This window comes from Danio rerio, chromosome 18 (genome assembly GCF_052040795.2).
Source record: "Danio rerio strain M-AB ecotype USA chromosome 18, GRCz13ab, whole genome shotgun sequence".
NCBI classification, from domain to species: Eukaryota; Metazoa; Chordata; class Actinopteri; order Cypriniformes; family Danionidae; genus Danio; species Danio rerio.
Window position 1 is genome coordinate 42,850,913 of NC_141038.1, and position 20,453 is coordinate 42,871,365.

General features: G+C 36.7%; 1 protein-coding gene across 11 annotated transcripts in view; it reads right to left on the minus strand.

Moving 5' to 3' along the window:
• dmxl2 (Dmx-like 2) overlaps positions 1-20,453 on the minus strand; it is a 119,163-nt gene that overhangs the window by 52,835 nt on the left and 45,875 nt on the right. For 9 of the 11 annotated variants that reach the window (NM_001441447.1, NM_001441445.1, NM_001302235.2 and 6 more), the window contains 8 exon segments: positions 312-1,075; positions 2,528-2,792; positions 4,862-5,027; positions 5,162-5,259; positions 8,313-8,482; positions 9,138-9,248; positions 15,590-17,284; positions 18,917-19,147. In NM_001441447.1, the coding sequence (NP_001428376.1) occupies positions 312-1,075; positions 2,528-2,792; positions 4,862-5,027; positions 5,162-5,259; positions 8,313-8,482; positions 9,138-9,248; positions 15,590-17,284; positions 18,917-19,147 (3,500 nt within the window). 11 annotated transcript variants of the gene reach the window in all.

Below are 20,453 nucleotides of genomic sequence, written 5' to 3' on the forward strand. Positions count from 1 at the left end.
TGAAATCCAAACACTAATTTGACTACAAAAATATGATGCCATTTTTTGTCTGTGCAAACTACACAAAAGTTTCAGGCTTATTGAGAGGATGAATTTCTCATGATAAGATCTGACCCGTGTTAATAAAAACAGAATTTTCATTTCCCCCTTTCTTAATTCTAACTTTAAGATATACTCTACACATAAATACCATCAAAAATGAACAATATTATATTCTATGGAAGCTACTTCTCTATTGTTTCATCTAAAATTCTAAATGTGTTCAAAATCTGAGCCATTTTAATATTTGCAATGAAACGTTGAGCACCAACCTTATAGTTGCAGATGTGGTGCATGGCCTCGATCTCTTTCTCCAGCCAGTTGTAGAGCTGAAATCGCAGTTTTCCACCATCCACCTCATAACCCGTGGCCAGCGTCCTCAGCTCCGTCATGAGGATCTTCAAACAGGCTCTAAACTTGAGCTGTTCAGCGATAACATCCACCTCCGACTCGCCGGCCGAGTCTTCATGCTGCAGAGCTGCTGATTTAGACGGCTTTTTGTCTTCCTCATCCTCTGGTTTCTTCATGGTCAGTCCACCTTCTTCATCTTCCTCCTCCTCCCCCTTATCATCTCCCCAGTCCAACTGTAGGCTCTCATCCTCTACTTTAACCAACGGTTGACTCCAATCCATCCCGGCGGACGAGTCGGCTCCCCAGGCTTGACTGGGGATCGCAGGAGTTCCCCAGTCGAGATCTAAAGCTTTGCCTCCATTCTCTTGCGGCAGAACGCCGCTGATGTTGGCCACAGACGAGCCTTTACTCAGAGAGGATGCTTTCTTAGTGACTTTGGGGATTTTAGATAAAACTTCAAGGGCTAGAAGTGGGCAGCCCACCTTAAAGTGAGCGTTAGCAGTGGTGAAGAAGAGCTTTCTCTCGATCAGGTTTATTTCATCGGCGCTGTTGCGTTCTGTTGTCGGACCGACTGCAGCTACAGGTGCTTCGGTGTTGGCAAAGTGCCGGCGAATGATCAGGGGGTGTGTGCGCAAGTAGTTATAGAAACTAAACACCACAGGATTGCAGGATTTCACCAGCACATCTGGAAGAAAGAGAAACTGTGTTTTAGAAGAAATGTGGTACAAATTATAAACACACTACCGGTAAAATGTTGAGATTAATAAAAAAATTTAAAGGGCTCAGTTGGCATTTCTGTGTGAAGTTTGCATGTTCTCCCTGCGTTCGTGTGGGTTTCCTCCGGATGTCTGGTTTCCCCCACAGTCCAAAGACATGCGGTACAGGTGAATTGGGTAGGCTAAATTGTCCGTAGTGTATGAGTGTGTGTGAATGAGTGTTTGTGGATGTTTCCCAGAGATGGGTTGCGGCTGGAGGGGCATCCGCTGCATAAAAACGTGCTGGATAAGTTGGCGGTTCATTCCGCTGTGGCGACCCCAGATTAATAAAGGGACTAAACCGACAAGAAAATCAATGTATGAATGAATGATTTTTTTTTTATAAATTGGAAACACTTTGTCATTTTAACTTGACCAACAGACTTGTCATAAATCTGTCATAAACATGATTGTCATATTTATATCATGAATTATTGATCTGATTGTTATTAATTACAGGAATTAAAATTTCTCAATAGAAGTGTCAATACTTGTGTTTTAATGACATTTTAATGACAAAATAATTTTGTCCTACTGTATAAACATAAACTTATTATCTTATTGAATGTAGATTAAAACAAAATTAATTCATGTGATTTAAAGCACAATTTCCAGCATCATTAATGTATTCTTCCGTGTAACGTAATCCTTCAGAAATTGTTCTGATATGATTATCTGTTGCTCAAGAAACATTTATTATTAGAAGTAGTATTAGTCATAGTATAAGTCTTAAAACCTTTTGGTCTTCTTTATTAATTCATTTATTTATTGTTTTTACTTTTATTCATCATGGACACAATAAATTGTCCAAGAATGAAAGTAAAGAAATTTACAAAATAGCAAACATATGTCTATCTCTGATATATTTTTTTTTCAAATAGTCCTAAATAGTAAAATATATTAGTTTCCACAAAACTACGATATTTATAAGAATGATTTTTAAAACACGATTTCTTTTATCTTTGCCATGATGACAGAACATGATATTATACTAGACACTAGTTTTCAGCTTGAAGTGACATTTAAAGGCTTAACTAAGTAAATTAGGTTAATTAGGCACGTTAGAGTAATTAGGCAAGCCATTGCATAATGATAGTTTGACAATTGAAAAATATATAATGGATAAGGGGGCTATTAATTTTGACCTTAAAATGGTTTTAAAAAAAGTTAAAAACTGCTTTTATTCTAGCCAAAATATAACAAATAAAACGTTTTTCCAAGAGAAAAAATATTATCAGACATACTGGGAAAATTTCCTTATTTTCCATAATTTGGGCAATATTTAAAAAAGAAAGGGCTAATAATTGTATTGTCAACTGTATGTTAGACTTTTCAGGGTTAAAGCAATAAAAGCCGCGTGTGTAAAAGTGAGTGACTCTCACCAGGGTTCTCATCATTCTCTTTGTGAATCTGTTCCAGCAGTGTGTCCAGGGCTCTGGTGTAGTCTTTCATGATCCAGTACGCAATGCTCCTCAGGAAGGGGTCCGGGTGCAGTTTGGGACAGGAGAATCCACTACCGTCTCTGTTGCAGCCCAGAACTTTCTCGTACAGGATACCCTGACAGGTGGAGGAGCTCTCATAATCAGCCTCATACAATCGAGCCACTATCATCGCAAGCTGGATATCCTCCATTTTCTCCAGGCAAACCTATTAGACAGACAGATCCACTTGTCAAGAACATATCTCCATACATTTCACTATGAAGATATGAAAAACAAATACATTATTAGTAATTGTTATTGTAGCTTTATTTTAGTACAAAACAATTAAGCATTTTTGGATCTGCAATGCTTAATTATTACAATACTATAATATTAATATTATTATTTGACTAATTATTTTATTATATAGTGGGGAAAAGAAAAAAAATCAAACAGTATTTTATTAATTGCTTTTAAAATACACTGATTTGTGTGTGTGTTTTTTTTATAGGAAATGAATTATTTACAAAAACACCCCAATAGATAACATGCAGACAACAACTATGTGTAATTCAATTGTTGATGTAACACGTTTTCAATCTTGGTATATAAAAATGCATCTCTTCCACTGTTAATGTTACCTCAAGTTAGTAGTGTCAAAAAAATCAATATTTCGATTAGTATCTCGTATAAGTATTTTGATGAAATATTTAAAACGATACAGTCTTCCTTTTGGTCAGTATCCCTACAGATTGGCCAATCAGAAACTTACAAAACCTTGACACCGCTATCTGAGCTTTTTCTGAGGCATAATAATCTTATTGTAATCTTATCTTGACTTTCAAGAAAAGTTATAACAATTTCTCAAAAAAAAAAAAAAATCTCTTTCATTATTTCATTAACATCTGACTTTTTTAATGGTTATGTGCCTTTTTAAACAGTCTATGCAAACTTTTGGTTGCAGCTGCATGAGAAAAACAGTCACATTTTCGAGCCCTGTATATATACGAAAGCAACATCAATTACTTGAAAGCTCAATGGTAAAATGTCTGGACACATTACAGTGCCCTATAATTGATTTCTTTTTTTCCTTTATCCCTTTTTTATTTTACTTTTATTCAGTTTTTCGAAGTGGAAAAGAAAAAAAGAAAATTGTACAAAACGAGGAAATGGCATCGCATACATACAGCAGGACTAACAAAAACAAGAAATAACTAAACAAAAAGCACAAACTCCAGGGGTGTCAAACTCAATTCCTGGAGGGCCGAAGACCTGCACAGGTTAGTTCCAACCCTGCTCCAACACACTTACCTGTAGGTTTCAAACAAGCCTGAAGGACTCTATTAGTTTTATCAGGTGTGTTTAATTAGGGTTGGAACTAAACTGTGGAGAGCTGCGGCCCTTTTGGAACTGAGTTTGACACCTGTGAACTAAGCCCTATAATTATAACTTTTTTATCCTAAGTTATTATTATTAATATTATTATTATTATTATTATTATTATTATTATTTCATAAATATCTCCCCTCATTTTCTTTTTAATTTTTCCAGAATTTTAGTAATCAAAAAGCATATCTCATTGATTGAAATCATGAAATTGATTTCAATTACCATAATTCTTATAAGAAATTAATAAAAACTATAATTTTCTTGATTTTTTAAGACCTCAGTGCACTGTAAATTCTATTGTAATCATTTTTTTAGCCTGCATCTTTACATTCATAAACCATGGATGTGTTTTTACAAATCACCAAGTTCAACTCTTCAAAATGAAACATATTATTGTTCTACTGAAGTAAATAACTGCATCTTGAATATATTAAGGTTACATAAATTACCTGCACACTTTTATTTGTAGGCAAACTATGAATATTCACGATTTAACAGGACATTTTATCAACCCTTTTAAAACATAACCAACCTAAAAACACAAGCAAGTCTAATTTATATTCATAAATACAGCTCAAACCATCTAATTTTCCCCCCAAAAATCTATGCATTTTCTTGATCTCTCACAAGTGGCTTTATCACTGTGTTTTGACTGTGTGCTGTCAGACATCCAGCCCAAGGTAAACTAAAGCTGTCATATGTCCATCACGCGACTTAATCAGCCATGTTTAGACTAAACTGAAGCGCTCAGGGCTGTTCAATCACACTCCTCTCTTCACAGACGACCACACACTCTATGACGTCAAAAAAAGACAGCAGACTCCACATCCAAGACGTCAACAAGACACATTTACATTCTCCTGAGACTGAATCTTCAGGATGGTTAAAAAATAGGATGCCGCAAACCTCAATGGCGTCTTTCAGGGAGCCGGCGAGCAGGAAAAAAGCAGCCGACTGCTCAAAGCGCTGTTTTCCCAGGAGAGAGAAAGCGTTCTTTAAAGCCGCCTTCCTCCAGCGATCCTCACTGAAGTTATGGCTGAAAAACTGGGTCATCTTCTCATCGTGCAGAGACCTACGTGCAAATCAATACATAAATAAACACGAGGCAAATTTCACAGCTCCTTTAGCAAAGAGCCCACAGCAATTCATCGTATTAGATGCAACGATGTGGAAAGAAATAACACTGTATAAAAGAGATTAAAGCACCTGAAGAGACCCCAGAGAACAGCCTTCTTCTTCATGGCCAGATAGAAGAGAGCTGCATCCAGCGGATCATTATTCCTCTGAAACGCTGCTTTCGCTACCTATCAAAACAAAAGAGAAGAAATGATTTATTTGTTCATTATACTATAGGCTGTTTAATGATCTTTTGGTTTGCTTTTTAACAAAGACTACTTTTCAAAGGTGAAAAGAAGATGCAGTTTTGCATACACACAGCAGGACTAACAAAAACGTGAAAAGATTCAACAAAAGGCACAAACTGAGATTAAATCTACATGTAGTTGTTGGCGTGTTATGGGTATGAAATGTACATGTCTATATCGTGTATATGTTCTGAGTTCGGAAAGGATGAATTAAGAAGAGGGGGTAAAAGAGATAGGAATAACAACAATAATATGGGAGTTATTTAAAGAAGATAATTTATAGTATTTATATGCGTTTAGAATTAATTGAGAGAGAAAAGAAAGAGAAAAATGAATGAATGAATAAATGAGTGAACAAATGAATAAATGAATGAATGAATGAATGAATGAATGAATGAAGTTAAAATGCAAGAAAGAAAATAATATATAATAATTAGAAAGACAGAGCAAAGAGGAGAAAGGGAGGAAAGGAGGGAGAAATTAGAAAAAGAAAAGTGAAAAAGGTTAAAAAGAAAAGAAAAATCAGAATAGTGAATAATAAATGAATTACTGAATAAATGAATTAATTAATAAATGAAGAATTAAATGAATAAATAAATACATTTTAAATGCAAAAAATAGATAAAATAATTAGATTATATAATTATTATATATAATAATTAGAATTCAAAACAAAGATTGAGTGAGAAAGGAGAAATAAAGAAAAAACTCCTAATAAATAATAAATGAACTATTGAATAAATGAATGAATAAAATAAATAATAATGAATAAAATAAATAAATAAATAAATAAATAAATAAATTTAAAATGAAAGAAAGAAAATAAGGCAGGCAAGTTTATTTATATAGAACATTTCATTTACAGTGGAAATTCAAAGTGCTTTGCATAACCAAGAATAAAAAAGACAAGTATAAGAAAAAAAAAACAAATAATAAAAATGATTAAAAACAGTTTAAAACAGTTTAAAATGTGTTAAAACAATATAAAATATATAATAGTTAGAAAGATTAAGGGACACATAAGAAAGGAAGAAAAGTTTGAAAAAAGATAAGAAAAAATCATAATAATAAATTAATTATTGAAGAAATAAACAATAAATAAATAAATATTCAAAATGCAAAATAGAAAATATTTTATAACAATTAGAAAAACAGAGCAAAGATTAAGTAGAGAAAGTTTGAAAAAAGAAAAGTAATCATAATAATAAATGAATAAATAAACAAACAAATAAATAAGTAAATAAAAAAATAAATACATTTAAAATGCAAGAAAGAAAATGCATAATAAAGACAGCAAAGACTAAGAGACACATAAAGGAAGAAAAGTTAAAAAAACTAGGAAAAAAGAAAGAAAAAAATCCTAATAATAAATAAACAAATTAATGAATCAATCAATCAATAAATAAATAGATACATTTTAAATGCAAGAAAGAAAATAATACATACTAATTAGAAAGAGCAAAGATTAGGGAAAGTATTGAGAGAAAGAAAAGTTTGAAAACAGAAAAAATGAATGAATGAATGAATTAATTAATTCATAAATACATTAAAATATATATATATATATATATATATATATATATATATATATATATATATATATATATATATTTAATCATTTGAAAGAGAGCAAAGATTAAGAAAGACATGAGACAGAAAGAAAAGTTTGAAAAAATAAAAAAAAAATAAAAAAAAATGAATAAATGAATGAATACATTTAAATAAATACATTTGCATAAATTAATATAAAACGCAAGGAAGAAAATAATACATGAGAATTAAAAATAGAGCAAGGATTAAGAAACATTAAAAAAAGGAAAAAAGTTTTAAAAAGGGAAAAAAGAAAAGAAAAACTCATAATAATCAATATTAAATATATTAATCAACAAATGAAATAAAATGAAGGAATAAATAAATAAATAAATAACTTAAAATGTAAAAAAGAAAATAATCTATAATAATTAGAAAGACAAAAATTAAGGAGAGAAAAGAGAAAGGAAGAAAAGTCTGAAAAGAAAAAAAGAAAAAGGAGAAATGGGTCTAGAGGTAGGGTGGGTGTTGAAGAGGTGTTAAGGTTGTTGATATGGAGGTTGAGATGGTGTGGATTTCCTCAAAAATCAGACAAACACAGTATTATGTACATATACCCTCAAAATAGTGTTAATATGACTTTCAGTTACATCATACAGAGAAGTGTCTAATGCTGTATAATGTTTAATCCTGATCTGTGATGAACGCTCAATGATGTGGAATTATTCAGCAAATGCGCAGCTATGAAGTTGCTGCAGGTTTGTTGACCTAATTACTGTTCCATATCAAACGCGCCCCCACAAAGATACTAAAAAAAGCAAAAAAGAAATATGACTTATGCCCCGGGCACACCAGTATTTTGAGCACACAAAATTTCTATGCAAGCTGCAGCAGATGTCATATGAAGTCACACACTGAAATGCTATATTCGAAACACCCAATACAAAACAAAATAAAATGCATTCTACTCCACTTTAAAGTCATGCTGCATGAGTTTAGGTTTATTTTGCTGTAATTCAAGAGGTCAGGCTGAAGGTATCAATATTCTATTAGTCACACATTTTCAAATGATGCAAAATTGACCACCAAACTTGAAATTTGATCATAAAATTAGCTCTACCCAAATGGCCTCCACAGTCACCAGATCTCAATCCAAAACAGCACCTTTGGCATGCGGTGGGAACGGGAGATTCGCATCATAGATGTGCAGCCGACAAACCTACAGCAACACCTTGCAATCTATGCCACAAAGGATTAAGGCAGTTCTGAAGGCAAAAGAGGGCCCAACCCGGTACTAATAAGGTAAATTTAATCAAGTGTCTGCTTAGTGTATATTGAAAATTAATTTAATAAAGTGTAAGAGTGAAGCAACAAAGAAAAAAAAAGAAGAAAAAAGATTTTGAAGCATCTGTATTAAAAACTCAGAGTACACTGCTATCAGCCAGTACCTCTGAAGGTCTTACCTTCTCTACCATTCGCCTCAGTGTATTAATGTTTCTGATCCACCATCCGACACCCACTGCCCTGAGCTCAGACCACTGAGGGTCTCCTCTCTGCATGGCAGGAATCATGTTCAACATCTCCTCCTCGGCTTCTGAGTGGAACGCCCACGCAAAATGGCACGTGGACACACCTGGAGACCCAAAAAACATTTTAACTTGTAATCCTATATTATGAAGGTAAACTTAAAACATACTTTCATACACAACGTGTGTGTTAAAGTTTCATTAAGCATGGAGTTAATGTAAGTTCCAAACTAGATTAAACAAAAAGTCTGTCAAGACAAACTGATGGTGAACTGAAATAGAGAAGTCGGAATTAGCATTAGCAAATTGCTAACAGGTTTTAGCCCATTGGTACAATGTTGTAGCTTGTTATGTTTTGCTAACATGTTTAACACAATGTTAGGATTTTAGCATGAATCAACATACTAACAAGCTTGTTTAAAAATATATTGGCAGAATGTACCTAGCATGGTGTTAGGATGATTTAGCATATTGTTCAAATGTTTTTTTGGAACAAATTAGCATGATTTAGTATATCGCTTGCAGAAATATAAATTATAAATTTCATTTATAGCTAATCTTCTTGTTTCAATGATTTTAAGATCCAAACTAGATAAAAAGTCTGGCAAGACATACTCTAATGGTGAACTGGGAAAAGTAAGTCAGAACTAGTTTAAAATGCTTAAATTTGAAGGTATTCAGTTCCGTAGTTTTAAAAGCTTTCACATGCAGATGGGAGTGTGCGGTGTGTTCATGTGTTATGTAGGTGATGGTGTGTGTTACCCTGATGAAGTAGCTGCATCCTGTAAAGAGGGGGCAGGGAGTTCAGCAGACAGGTATGCAACCTCATGGCCAGCAGGTAACGTAGACCACACTCATCTAAAGCATCTCCACCTGCAGAAAAACAAACAACCTTGTAGCCTTCTGATTTGTTTTATAAAGGCACTTCCACTGCCTAGCTGTAGGTACATACAGTACCATCAAAGCATCTGTTTCAGAATTATCATATGTGATTGCTACCCTGTCATATGACTCTGTCATCAAAGAGTGTTCATTATTTTTAGAGGACAGACTCACTCCTAAACAAAACACAATCTGGATCACATAATTACTCTGAACGCACCTGAGCCAATTAAACATCTATCCAGCATATTAAAATTTATTCAGAGTCTAATTAAAAAAATGCTTGCTCTAGGAGGAACCTTTGGGCTGGAATTTGAAGTTTGTTAGCAGCGGATGTAAATTAGAACTACAATATACAACAAAAGAGGTTGGCAAGTTTGGTTTTGAATAGCCACAGTCCTGTTAAATTTGTATTTAGGCTGTATCTGAAATCAACTCCATTTACTATTAGTTGCACTATTTGAGGGAGCAACCACTTATAGTAGTGTCTAAAGCCATAGTGGGCATTCGAAAGTGAACTCAATCAATCCCACAATGCACTGCAATAATGAATGTACAACCCATTTACACTCAATAGTGTACATATATACGATTCAGGTCAGACTTCAGTTACGGTTTGTTACTGTATGATATGTAGAAAAAATGTATGTATATGTGTGTGTGTGTGTGTGTGTGTGTGTGTGTGTGTGTGTGTATATATATATATATATATATATATATATATATATATATATATATATATATATATATATATATATATATATATATATACATACATACATATATATACATACATATATATATATATATATATATATATATATATATATATATATATATATATATATATATATATATATATATACATACATACATACATACATACATACACACATACATACCAAAATATGCCACACCAAAATTCATCCCACCACGGCTACATTACAGCTTCTCATTCAAAACATTCAGTCCTCTTTTTAAATAGCAGGCTATAATTGCACCAAAACATATTCAAATGTATGTGAATTTTAACATCGCAACCTTTCTGTAATCGCAGTAGTGCTGTGCGTTATTTGTTTAACCCTTTAAGGTGACGTACTGACTGACTGACAGACAGGTGGGTTATGCGTGAGGCCAGCAAACATGGCGTAGCTTTCAATTAAGATGAACACAGTTTCCATAATTATATTATATTTATAGATAAAGGTCTATGGTTTTGCATACAATGACTTCATCTTGCAGGAGTTTATAGCCGTTTCACTTAACTTCAGGGCGCAATAATGTCGCTCTGTAGGTCTATTGGAGATATTCATAAATATTCATAGCAAATCTAATAAATGTTGGAGACATATAGTCGTTACATAAATGCACTTAATCGCACTTCATTAGCGTTTTTTAAGGACGAGCATTTGAGGACGAAAATTTGCATTGAGCAGCGTATATTTGAGGACGAGCAAGAAGTTTTGTGCACGAACAGAGGAAATCGTCGCTCAAGTTCAGAGATTGACATGCTCGTATTACATGAATGCGATCTCCACTTGTAATACTGCGCTCACGACATTTGTCAATGAAATATCACCACATGTAGTTGGTAGATCTGTGTAAAATGCTCAACAGAGTCTGCCGCCACAGCTGGAAAAAAATCCTAGAGGAAACACTGCTGTATATAATCTTCACTGGATAATTTACATAAAGGTTAACCCTTACTGATAGCTGATTCAGTCAAGAGCAGAATGATTTCATTATCTTTTGTTGTTTGATAAATATTAAAAACACAGACAGCAGGAATAAGATGTGTTTACTTTAAGACAGCATAATGAGAAAGTTATAGACTATACAATTTCCCGAATGTTTATCTTCCAAGGCATAACCGATCAAATGACTGTCAAGTCAGACAGGTGGACATAACTGTTGGTCATAACTGAGTTTTTGAGAAGTAGAACTTAATCTGCATGTTGTAACTTTCGTTCAGTTGTTCAGATGAGGGACTTTTCACGTGAAACCATCTCCTACTTTAGTGCTCACCGATGGGACATTTACTCATGGGGAGCTGAGTTTCTGCAAATGGACATGCATTTTAACATTCACAGAGCCAGAGATTAGGTAAAAGCAATAGAAGAGAATGCAAAATATAATTTTTAAATTTGAATGCAAAACCAAATAACTGCAATTTCATGTACATATTGAATCGTGGAGGTTAGAGTTATATATATATATATATATATATATATATATATATATATATATATATATATATATATATATATATATATATATATATATATAAGGGGTGTCAAAATTAATTGTTTCTTCAATGCACCGCAATGCAGACGTGGACAATGTGGTAACGATTCAGTAAAAGATCTTAACCGGTTGTTACGTAGTGACGTAATTTATCTTATATGCGCTATTTCGTGGTAAAATACTATGGTGAAACACGCAAGCGCGAGTAATTAAAACACTCCAACTACTTAACTCTGCACGATTCACTGTATGTGTCCTTGCTGAACAGTCCTTCACTGACACTGAATTTACCCCTATTTCACTGCAATTGAGAAAATGAAAGTAAACTCCATTTCTCTCTTTCTCTCTCTCTCTCTCTCCCACACACACTGTGGCCCTTTGACCTGCTTGGGTGAGGTAACTTTTCCTCTCCTATCAGCTGTTACAGCGTTACTTCTGGACACAGAAACAAGCATGTCGGCAGAGTTTTCTCCACCGCGTCTAGCACGAATCAGCTGTGATCCCTGCTGGTATGATGGTAAGGAGGTAAGAACTCACTCGACAGTACTCCTATTGATATTTACGTTTGTTTATTTGTTATGAATGCTCATTTTGTAAAGGGAGTAGGGGTTTCTACACACCACCACCAGTGTGCAGCATCCACTTGGATGATGCGATGTCAGCCACAGGACAATGGTGCCAGTGCAGCCAGTGATAGATCCAATTCAGTGGATGGGGATGATAGGGAGGCTGTGATGGGTAAGGGCAAATGGAGAGAATTTGGACAGGACGGGGTTAAATACCTACACTTTACAAGAAGTGCCATAGGATTGAATGTGTGTGTGGATGTTTCCCAGAGATGGGTTGCGGCTGGAAGGGCATCCGCTGCATAAAAACTTGCTGGATAAGTTGGCTGTTCATTCCGCTGTGGCGACCCCGGATTAATAAAGGGACTAAAATGAATGAATGAATGAATGTATGCCCAAACATGTAACAAAATCCACAATTTTAAATATCTCCATAATCCTGAATTAAAAACTCTCCTGCCTGTAGCTTTCTAGTAGACCTTAGACCCTGATTAGGCTCTGCAGGACGGTGGTTGTTCAGGACAAAACCTCCCCATCCCTGGTACAGGCACACATATACCACTTGATTCATCCTAAAGTCCCTGAACCCTTCTCCATCTAGCAGGAATAAGCAGGAACAGGGCACTGTGTCAAGGTTTTATATTATAAAGACTAAATAAAAATAATCTGAGCTATAGGTAACATAGATAAAGCCTGATATGTTTAATGTTGACAATAAATAATAACATCAAGGTTAGTTAAAAGAAGGATTATTATGGTTCTTACATTTTGTACTTGTTAACTCATGACGCATACAGTGACCAAACACAATGAATACATCATATTTACAAGATACTGATGTTAACAGAGATAAAATCTGTATTTTGTCTTCCTGAATTTAAAGTTTTTTTTTTCCTATCTTAAAAACTATGCACAGATAGGTCAATGTGGCTGATTTTGTCAGTTAAAAGTGCACTAACACATTTTACCAAATGATGTTGATATTTCAAAGCACCAAAACAAATATGCCCACAACCCATCATAACATCACCTATATTCTAACATCTCTGCTATCATTACTAGACACTTTTCCATTACTGCTGATTTGCAGCAAGCGTATTTAGGGACTAGACAATGAGAGACATCTATTGGGAGAAAAGTCCAGTATGACTGCAGCTTTAGTTGGTTCAGTTGTGTTTGATTAGGGTTGGAGCTGAACTCTGTGGGGGGGAAGTAGATCTCCAAGAACAGGGTTAAGCACCCCTGCTGTAAAACATGTAGGTAGGCAACACCACTCTTTAGAAAGTGGACTATTGTGCTAGGTACCCCAATGAAAGGATACAAAAAAGCGGTATGTGTGATAGACAATTTTGGTATTATTCCTAATTTCTGATGATAAAAAGTTAAAATAAATGCATATCACACTGTACCGTACTGAAACACACTGCTCACTGGAAACAAGTCATGAGAGCAAGGGTGTCAAACTCAGTTCCTAGAGGGCAGCACTCCTCCAGAATGTAGTTCCAACCCTGCTTCAACACACTTAAGCTAAAGTCACGCTGCACTTTTCGACCCATTGACTTCATTCATACTGTATGCATGCAGCAGAATGGAAATTCACATGTTGCTGCGTTCAAAAGTCCAAGCTTTGTGAACTATGGCCTGCAAATTCACATCACATGAATGCTTGAGAACAATAGAAGAGCAAAACATGACCTCTGTACAAAAATGTAAAATATGAAGCAAGCACTCGTTATTATCAGTGTCACATTATCTTGTTCAATCCTGACCCCTTTTTGAAACACCATGTGACAGAATTCCACATGCTTAATCTGTAATGTGGCTGAGGTTTTAACTGCAGGTTTCAAACAACCAAAAGGACTTAACTAGCTTGACCAAGTATGTTTAATAAGAATTGAAGCCTAAAGCCACAGTCACACTAAAGTTTGTGCTTGCGAAATTCAGTAGTACAGTCCTGTGAAAAGGGACGGGAATAAATAATAAGATTAGACATTGATAAAAGCAAGCAATTGGTCCATATTTTAAATTTCTGTACAGAGAGGTCATGTTTTGATCTACTATTGGCCTCACACAATCATGTAATGCAATTTCACAGGTCAGAGTTGCTTGAACCATGCTTTAGCTTTGCAATGCATGAGAAACTTGTTGCATGAGCTTGTGTTTCTGTTCTGCCGCATCTGTATTCATATAAATGGAAGTCTGGCACAAAAAGTGAAATGTGACATCGGCTTTATACAGTGTTTCTTAGGCACATTCCTGGAGGACCACCAGCTCTGCACATTTTCCATGTCACCTTAACCAAACACACCTAATTCAAATAATAATCAGCTCATTTGGAGAGACTTAAAGACTCGCAATGGGTGTGACAGACAAAGAGACATCCAAAACATGCAGCGCTGGTGGTCCTCCAGGACATGGTTTAGAACCACTAGCCTAATATATACATACATACATACATATATATATATATATATATATACATATATATATATATATATATATATATATATATATATATATATATATATATATATATATATATATACATACATACATACATACATACATACATACATACATACATATATATATATATATATATATATATATATATATATATATATACATATATATATATATATATATACATATATACATACATATATATATATATATATATATATATATATATATATATATATATATATATATATATATATATATATATATATATATACAATGTATAAATTAATTGAATAAAACCTGTCCTGCCTGTAGATTTCCAGTACTTATAGACCTTAGACATTTATTTGTTTGTGCCGCTGTGTTTGATTATAGTTGGAATGCAATTCTGCAGGACTGTGGCTCTTCGGGACAAAACCTGCCCTCTCCTGATATAGGCACACATATGCCACTTGATTTATCCTATAGTCTCCAAACCCTTCTCCTTGCACCTTGACTGTAGCAGGCACTAATCTAAGCCCTCCAGGAACTGAAGTTTGACATAGACACTGCAAGCAGCTAGCTCTCTGCAGCTCTCACATAGTCACCTATTGAAGCCAAGCAGGGCTGCGCCTGGTGAGTACCTGGATGGGAGACCACATGGGAAAGCTAGGTAGCTGTCGGAAGTGGTGTTAGTAAGGCCAGCAGGAGGCACTCGTGTGGGTCTTAACGCCCCAGTATATTGATGGGGACACTACACTGCTCAGTGAGCGATGTCTTTTGGATGGGACGTTAAACCGAGGTCCTGACTCTCTGTGGTCGTTAAAAATCCCAGGTTTAAACCGGTTTAACCCCCACCACACTGGCCAAATTTGCTCACTGACCTCTGTCCATTTTGGCCTTTTAACCATTCCTATATCATAATTTGTCTCCTTTCCACCAATTAGCTGGTGTGTGGTCTGACGCAACATGGCTGCCATCCCCCTCCGACCCCCCCAGTTTGGACCTGTTTGGGTAAATCTGCAAAACTCATTACTAATTCCATCTAGTGACGACAGTGCTCAAAAGAAGTTAACTTACCAGTGTACTGCTTATCCGTAGGTCCTGCTACTTCAGCACTAGTGGTCGCCACAGTATCTGCAAGAGCCACTAGGAACATTTGCTCAAGGCGAGTGAGTCCTGGTAAGCTGGAGTGCATAAGATGTGAAGACAGCACCTGTGCATGTTCGGGGCCAAAGTATGTGGGACCATACTGCGACAGGTTAATCACACGAGACTTCTTCTCTGGTTTTTCCGTGGCAAAGCTCACAAAATCATCAGTGGTGACGGACTGCACCTGAAAGAGGTCAGCATAGTGATCCTCTGGTTGTTTCTGGATGTCACGATCCATCCCTTTACCGGTCTTAGCCACTTCTTCTCCATCTCCCCTTCCCCACTTTGCTTTATAGGATGTTTCCTGGTCTGCAGACAGAAGGGCGTATAGAGGAAGTGGAGGAATGGAGTTGATCTCAGTATAATCTCGTCCACCATCTCGACCGGCAACTATTGTGTCTTTTGCTGTGCTGCCAGTCACGCTGATGGTTCGGGATAGATGCCTCCTGGCACCACCTTCACCTGCTTCCACATCCCTCACCACCGCAACTTCTCCAGCAATGCACTTGACCAGATGTGCCAAGATGGCCTTAGCTCGACGTACCCTTCCAAGGTCCATGAGCTCAAGCAGCTGAGTTGGATGGTACTGCGGGAGAGTGGGCGATAATGAATGGGCAGCCTCAAACAAGCCACCATCTTGAATCACTGCTGGCGGACGCAATGCATCGTCAATTCCCGCACTACCTTCAAAGACACTCTTAGATCGTGCTCTGCCCTCATGCGAAACAGACACGGTGCGTCCTCCAATGCCTTCTGGGGAGGAGATGCTGTTGTCTTCAGAGTCACCCAGCTTCTCTTCCTGCCTCCATTGTGCATAAACCTGCATCTCACAATCCATGCCCACCACCAGGATGCCATCACGCACCCAAGATAAAGACACTGGTAGGGATGGAGTCCCATCCACAGAAGAGACAAGGTTCACAGACCTCAGAAGCACCCAACGAGAGCGAATTCCCTGTTTTATACTTCCTCCAAGAGGCAGGGTGACTGCCATACCATCTTTTACTCCTGTCTGCTCGGTCACAATCCCTGAGATACGGCCGTACATAAGAATGTTGGATCCAACCCCCACCGTCAGGATGTGTGACCCATCTTCTTTAGACAGCCAGTCCAGGTGCACAAAGTGCTTGATATTGGGGCTGTCTTTGGTTACAAACAGATCGGACTTGCTATAAACAAACAAGTTGCTATCGACACTCACACGTGGATCTAGTGTTTTTGCAGGTTTACTAAAATCATCTAGGTGAATCGTCTGTTCCAGAACCCACTCCGAGCCACCCGTCGACTCGCACTCATAGATCGATACAAGCATGGAGAAGTCCTGAGACAGCCCACCTTCGCTTGCGGGTGATATCTGTTTGAATGATATTGCAAGTCTTCCTGTGTAGGAGCAACTGACTGCAACAGGTCGGCCCGCAACACACACTGAGCTGTCATTGTCCTCTTCTTCTTTCAGGAGGCTCCAGTGCTCCCACCGATATGAATGTGTCTCTTCGGGTTGTGGAGCTGATAAGTCCATGTCCACCCTGCAGTGCCAGAACCTGACACGTCCATCAGAACAGGTGGTCACAATCAGGTATGGAGCCAAACACACAGGATAGATAGATGAAGAGCTCAAGTGACCTTGAAAAGAGCACAGGATATTTTGTTAGCCACACGATGCTGAACAACAGAGCACAATACTGTCAAACTCAAACTGAATCCCACTAACCCTGTGTACTAACTACATGACATGCAACAAAGCAACATGATAAAAGGTATCTTTTCCAGGTTAAAATACGTTTTTGTTTCTATTTTTTCTAAATGTTTTTTTTTTTTTATTGCTGTGACGTAGCTGTTAATGAACAGCATCAATGACTATGACAATAACCATCTCAGATGTTGGTTGTTTGTTTATTCAGTGTTAAAATAATTTGTGAGTTTGAATGCTGTTTTACATGACATTTATTGCTTAACTGAAGCCGAAAGCAGATAGTTTTACCTCAGAAACTAGCAAATACAGTTTGAAAATGAATGTAAGAACTTTGACTCGGTGCAAACCAACAACATCAATCACTCAGCATGTACGTTTAATAATGTTAAAGAGGTTTAACATGAATAAATTCGATTATAGAGCAGGGGTGCCCAAATTTGGTCCAGTAGGGCTGGTGTCCTGCAGATTTTAGCTCCAACTTTCTTCAAAACACCTGGATGGATGTTTCTAGGAACCTTAGTAAAAGCTTGATTAACTAGCCCAGGTGTGTCTGATTGAGGTTGGAACTAAACTTTGCAGGATACCGACCCTCCAGGACCAAGTTTGGACACTCCTGTAATAAACCTAAACATTTGGTTGGGAGTGCAGTCCACTATTCTGCACCTCTGAATGGATTTAGTATTCAAATGTTTCTGTCATGCCACGTCTGGTGCAGACAGCCAAATTGCTTGTTGCTGGAATCTTGTCCTATGGCATGTAGTAATATACTTTTTTATTAGAGCTGGACGATATATGAAACATTTAGCCTACAGTATGAGAGATATTATTTTATTGTCCTAAAATATGCCAAGTTCATAGTTTGTTGCTTGTAGTGATGGGTCATTCTTGAACGATTCGTTCATTTTGACTCGAGAACGATGAGTTCTCTCAGGGAGTGATTCGTTCGTTTGCGCACGTGAACATTTGTGCAGGTGGAGTAGAAAATTTGTTTCTCTTCCGAGTCTTCTATCGAGTTTGAGTCGTTCGTTCATCACGTGAAAGACAGAAGCCAATCATATGCATTCAGAGCCAGAAAAAGATTTAATCTGTACATCTTTCGAGTCCTCGGGTTTCAGTCATCTCTCTTTACATGCTGTCACGTGATGAACGAACGACTCAAAAACCAGAAGATTTGAAAGATGAACTAATCATGGCTCCTTTAGGCTCAGACTGTGTGCATTGGTTAAGCTTATAGGGGTCTGTCAGTGTGACGAATAAACCACTCAAATTTGAAAACCTGTCAAAAGAGGTGAGCTGACATAATCATAGACAAAAGACCAGGTAAATAATACATGATTATTCTCTCTTTTTTTATAGCATCCTAGTTATGACTTGTTTGTAGTTTGATCAATGTTTAGGCTAGTTGCAGATTAGTTTGGAAGGAACTCATAACATTTTAATATTATTTTGTCAAATTGAACAAAATTATTCGTTCATCTCAATGAACGAAACTCAAAAGTCCGAGTCAGTAAAATGATTAACTTCCCATCGCTCGCTGCTCATGTATATATTTATGATCATACCAGCTGATGGTGTGGCTCTGATAAGCTCCACCCCTGGAGGCAGGTCTAGTCGCTGACTGTAGACCAGTTTAGAGCTCAGGATGAGTTTGCTCGCTGACTGCAAGTTGGCGGAGGAGGAGGAGCGTGGCAGTGGACTGTGACCCGGAGTGATATCAGGAGATGAGTCAGCATTGGTCTGACTCAAAGGAACCGTCAGCTGGTTCTGGAACATGTAGTCATTTACGGGTTCTTCTGTAGGAATCAGCAAAATGTAACAGTTATCAATAATGACACTAATCACTAACATGCATGATATACTAGTTATACCTCAGATCCAGAGAAAGAAAGAGATAACTAATAGCACAGATATTCTAATTTACAAACATACTGACATAGTATAATACACAGTAATTTACTGATGCTAAACAGAGCATGCAAGCAGAGGTCAACAATTACCAGTAAATTTGTTCTGCCTTAAATTTTATTTTTGACTGCCATACCTATCAGTAGTCATTGACTTGCTTTTTGTGAGTAAATTAACATTGCATTAAAGAGGACCTATTATGCAAATTTCACGTTAAACAGCATTATGTGGCAACATATATATATATATTGATTAACTTTTTTATAATCACACTTCATAAAAATGTCTGCAGAAACATTTTGATTAACATTCTCCCTTTGTACAGACCATTAGAGGGGGAAGCCCCGCCTGTCTGCCCCTATGCTGACACATTGGCATTTGTAGCTCCACCCTCTTTTGAAAAGAGTGCTTGGAGGACACTAGATGCAGCATGCGCGAATAAATCTCGCTATTCGTGCATAAATAGACGCATGAACATTTAGTTTACTCAATTCATTTGCGCGTCAAATTCGCTTAATTTGCCTGTCAAATTCCCTTGGCAATAGATGAGGATTCACATCATGGATGGGGCATTTGTCTGCCCAGTGACTTTAGCTTTATTGCTAACATGGATTTTATTTAAAAACCTGTGCTTCATATGCTTTAGGAAAGCTGAAAAACAGCATAGATTCATTCAGCGCCGAGCCACTAGACCCTTTCAGAGTTCATCAACTCCCCCATAATCTATACCTGCATGATTGAAGCTTTCCGTAGTACTTCCGACTGAGCCAAGCCCAGTTTGAAAGCATTTTCAAAAGATAAAAGGCAAAAAAAAAAAAAAAAAAAGGGGGGGGGGGGGGGGGGGGTTTGGGTCGCGGATGAAAATGAAGTCAGGGGTTCTGGTGGGCCCCTTATAGTATCTCTGGTGGCCCTAAAACGGAGTAAGTCAAACTTTATCCCCCCTAGTGGTGCCCCTGGCTGTTGTCCCATGTAGGCAGGAGGATTTCCCCTCGAGACACCAACAACAGGTGCTACAACATGGTCAAACTAGAGCAAGCTCCTGATTGGTTAACGTGGAGCAAATTTCCGCAAAAGTCCAGCCGCTTTATTTGTGAAAACTGCATCATTTGGACCACCTCATTTGTGCGAATATTGAAGCAGGATGTCTATTCGCATCTTAGGGGAAGTTTCAAAGAGCTGTAAAATACGATATTT